Genomic DNA, 1,593 nt, shown 5'->3' on the forward strand with positions numbered 1-1,593 from the left:
AAAATGTAACCCCTCCCCCTGACCTCCTAACCCCTCCCCCTGACCTCCTAACTCCTCCCCCTGACCTCCATCTAACCCCCTGCCCCTAACATCCCTCTAACCCCTCCCCCTGCCCTCCCTCTAACCCCTCCCATTGACTTCCCAACCCCCCCCCCCCAACCCCTCCCCCTGACCTCTGTTTGAGGGGGAAGGATTGCTTCATTTTTTTTAATTTGATAACAGAAGGAAGAATTTCAAACTTTGAGTTACAACACAAATCAGACACACGCGTCGTTAAATAAAAATGGTTTATTCTCTTTCAATATAGCTTTTGTTCTATCCGTAGCAGAAAAGAGCCGCCATGCCACTCAGTGCTAAAACTGGATCTCGGGTCACCACAGCGTCGTAATGACGGACAAACGTCTTTACAGCACAACACCGGTTTGATACTGATCCAACGACAGTCACTTTGCTCATTTTAAAAACAGTTGGGGGGGTCGGGGGGGGGGGTGAGGTGTTGGGAGGCAGGAGGAGTAAGACGAAAGGAGGGAGGAGGAGGGCTCAGATCTGATTTCATTTACCTGTGGCTCGGACAGCAACGCAGATCCCCCCCCCCCCCCCCCCCCCGGGCTTTGTTGGGAGAAGTTTAATCCGTGCGTGTTTGTGTATGCTGCAAAATTGACATCTTGCTCCAGTATGGCTGTTGATGTGGAGGCAGACGTTTCTGCCACGAAAAGGTCACAAGTTGAGGTAACAAAGATTCTTCCTGATTGGACGAAAGAGGAACAAAGAAAAGAAAACAGACCAATCACAGGTTAAACACCGATCAGCTGATTTTATTATTGTAGCAATGTTGGGAGTGTGTTGCATCATACAGAGAGGTGTTTCTGTTCTTTAGTCTACCCTCTACCCATTAAAAATGGGGCGGACAAAATAATAGAAACACCCGTCCGTATGACGCGACACCATTTTAACAGCATCACAAACTGCAGCCTTCAAAATTAAACTGAACATCGTGACCTTCATGAAGATATGCACCAAATCAAATGGCAACTGAGTGTATATGTACGTTGAAAAGTATTTAGTTTAAAAACAAACGTGCTTGGGTGGTTACCTGCTCTCTCGTTATCATGTTGCGTTGGAGCTGCTTATGGCCTTTGTGCCGTCTGTGTTGGCGTTCGCCTGTTCCTTCACCACAGGATCTGAGGGACAAACACATCTTATCTGACAAACCCAACCCGGTCTCAGCTAAAAGAAGCAAATACAGGGATGCCTTAGTCCTGGTGCCTGAATGTAAACTGGTAACGTGTGAAGCGAACATACACAAAAGATGGGTTGTGATAGTGTTGGTACACGATCCGTTCTGCACATGTGCAGATGATGTCACGATGAACGCGGATTTACGACACAGCACGATCTGTTCCCATAGACAGTTAAAGAAAGTCCGTTCGCCTCCACCGGAAAGCTAACTTTAGTTTAGCTAACAGCTAATTTGGCTAACCGCTAGCTGAGACAGCATGTAAAAGACCCTCAAAACTTAAAATAACCGTTGAAATATAAAACAGCTGTTACGTCAGTTCTATGTTACTTGTGCTCATTTAAAATACAATCACT

General features: G+C 46.5%; 1 protein-coding gene across 2 annotated transcripts in view; it reads right to left on the minus strand.

The window, feature by feature from the left end:
* Positions 1 to 273: 273 nt before the first annotated feature.
* Positions 274 to 1,593, minus strand: part of csnk2a2a (casein kinase 2, alpha prime polypeptide a) — a 15,932-nt gene continuing 14,612 nt past the window's right edge. For both annotated transcript variants that reach the window (XM_032512374.1, XM_032512385.1), the window contains exons 12-13: positions 1,094 to 1,181; positions 274 to 745 (exon numbers count right to left, since the gene is read on the minus strand). In XM_032512374.1, the coding sequence (XP_032368265.1) occupies positions 1,108 to 1,181 (74 nt within the window). In that variant the 3' untranslated portion in view covers positions 274 to 745; positions 1,094 to 1,107. The remainder of the gene's footprint in view (positions 746 to 1,093; positions 1,182 to 1,593) is intronic.

This window comes from Etheostoma spectabile, chromosome 1 (genome assembly GCF_008692095.1).
Source record: "Etheostoma spectabile isolate EspeVRDwgs_2016 chromosome 1, UIUC_Espe_1.0, whole genome shotgun sequence".
NCBI lineage: Eukaryota > Metazoa > Chordata > Actinopteri > Perciformes > Percidae > Etheostoma > Etheostoma spectabile.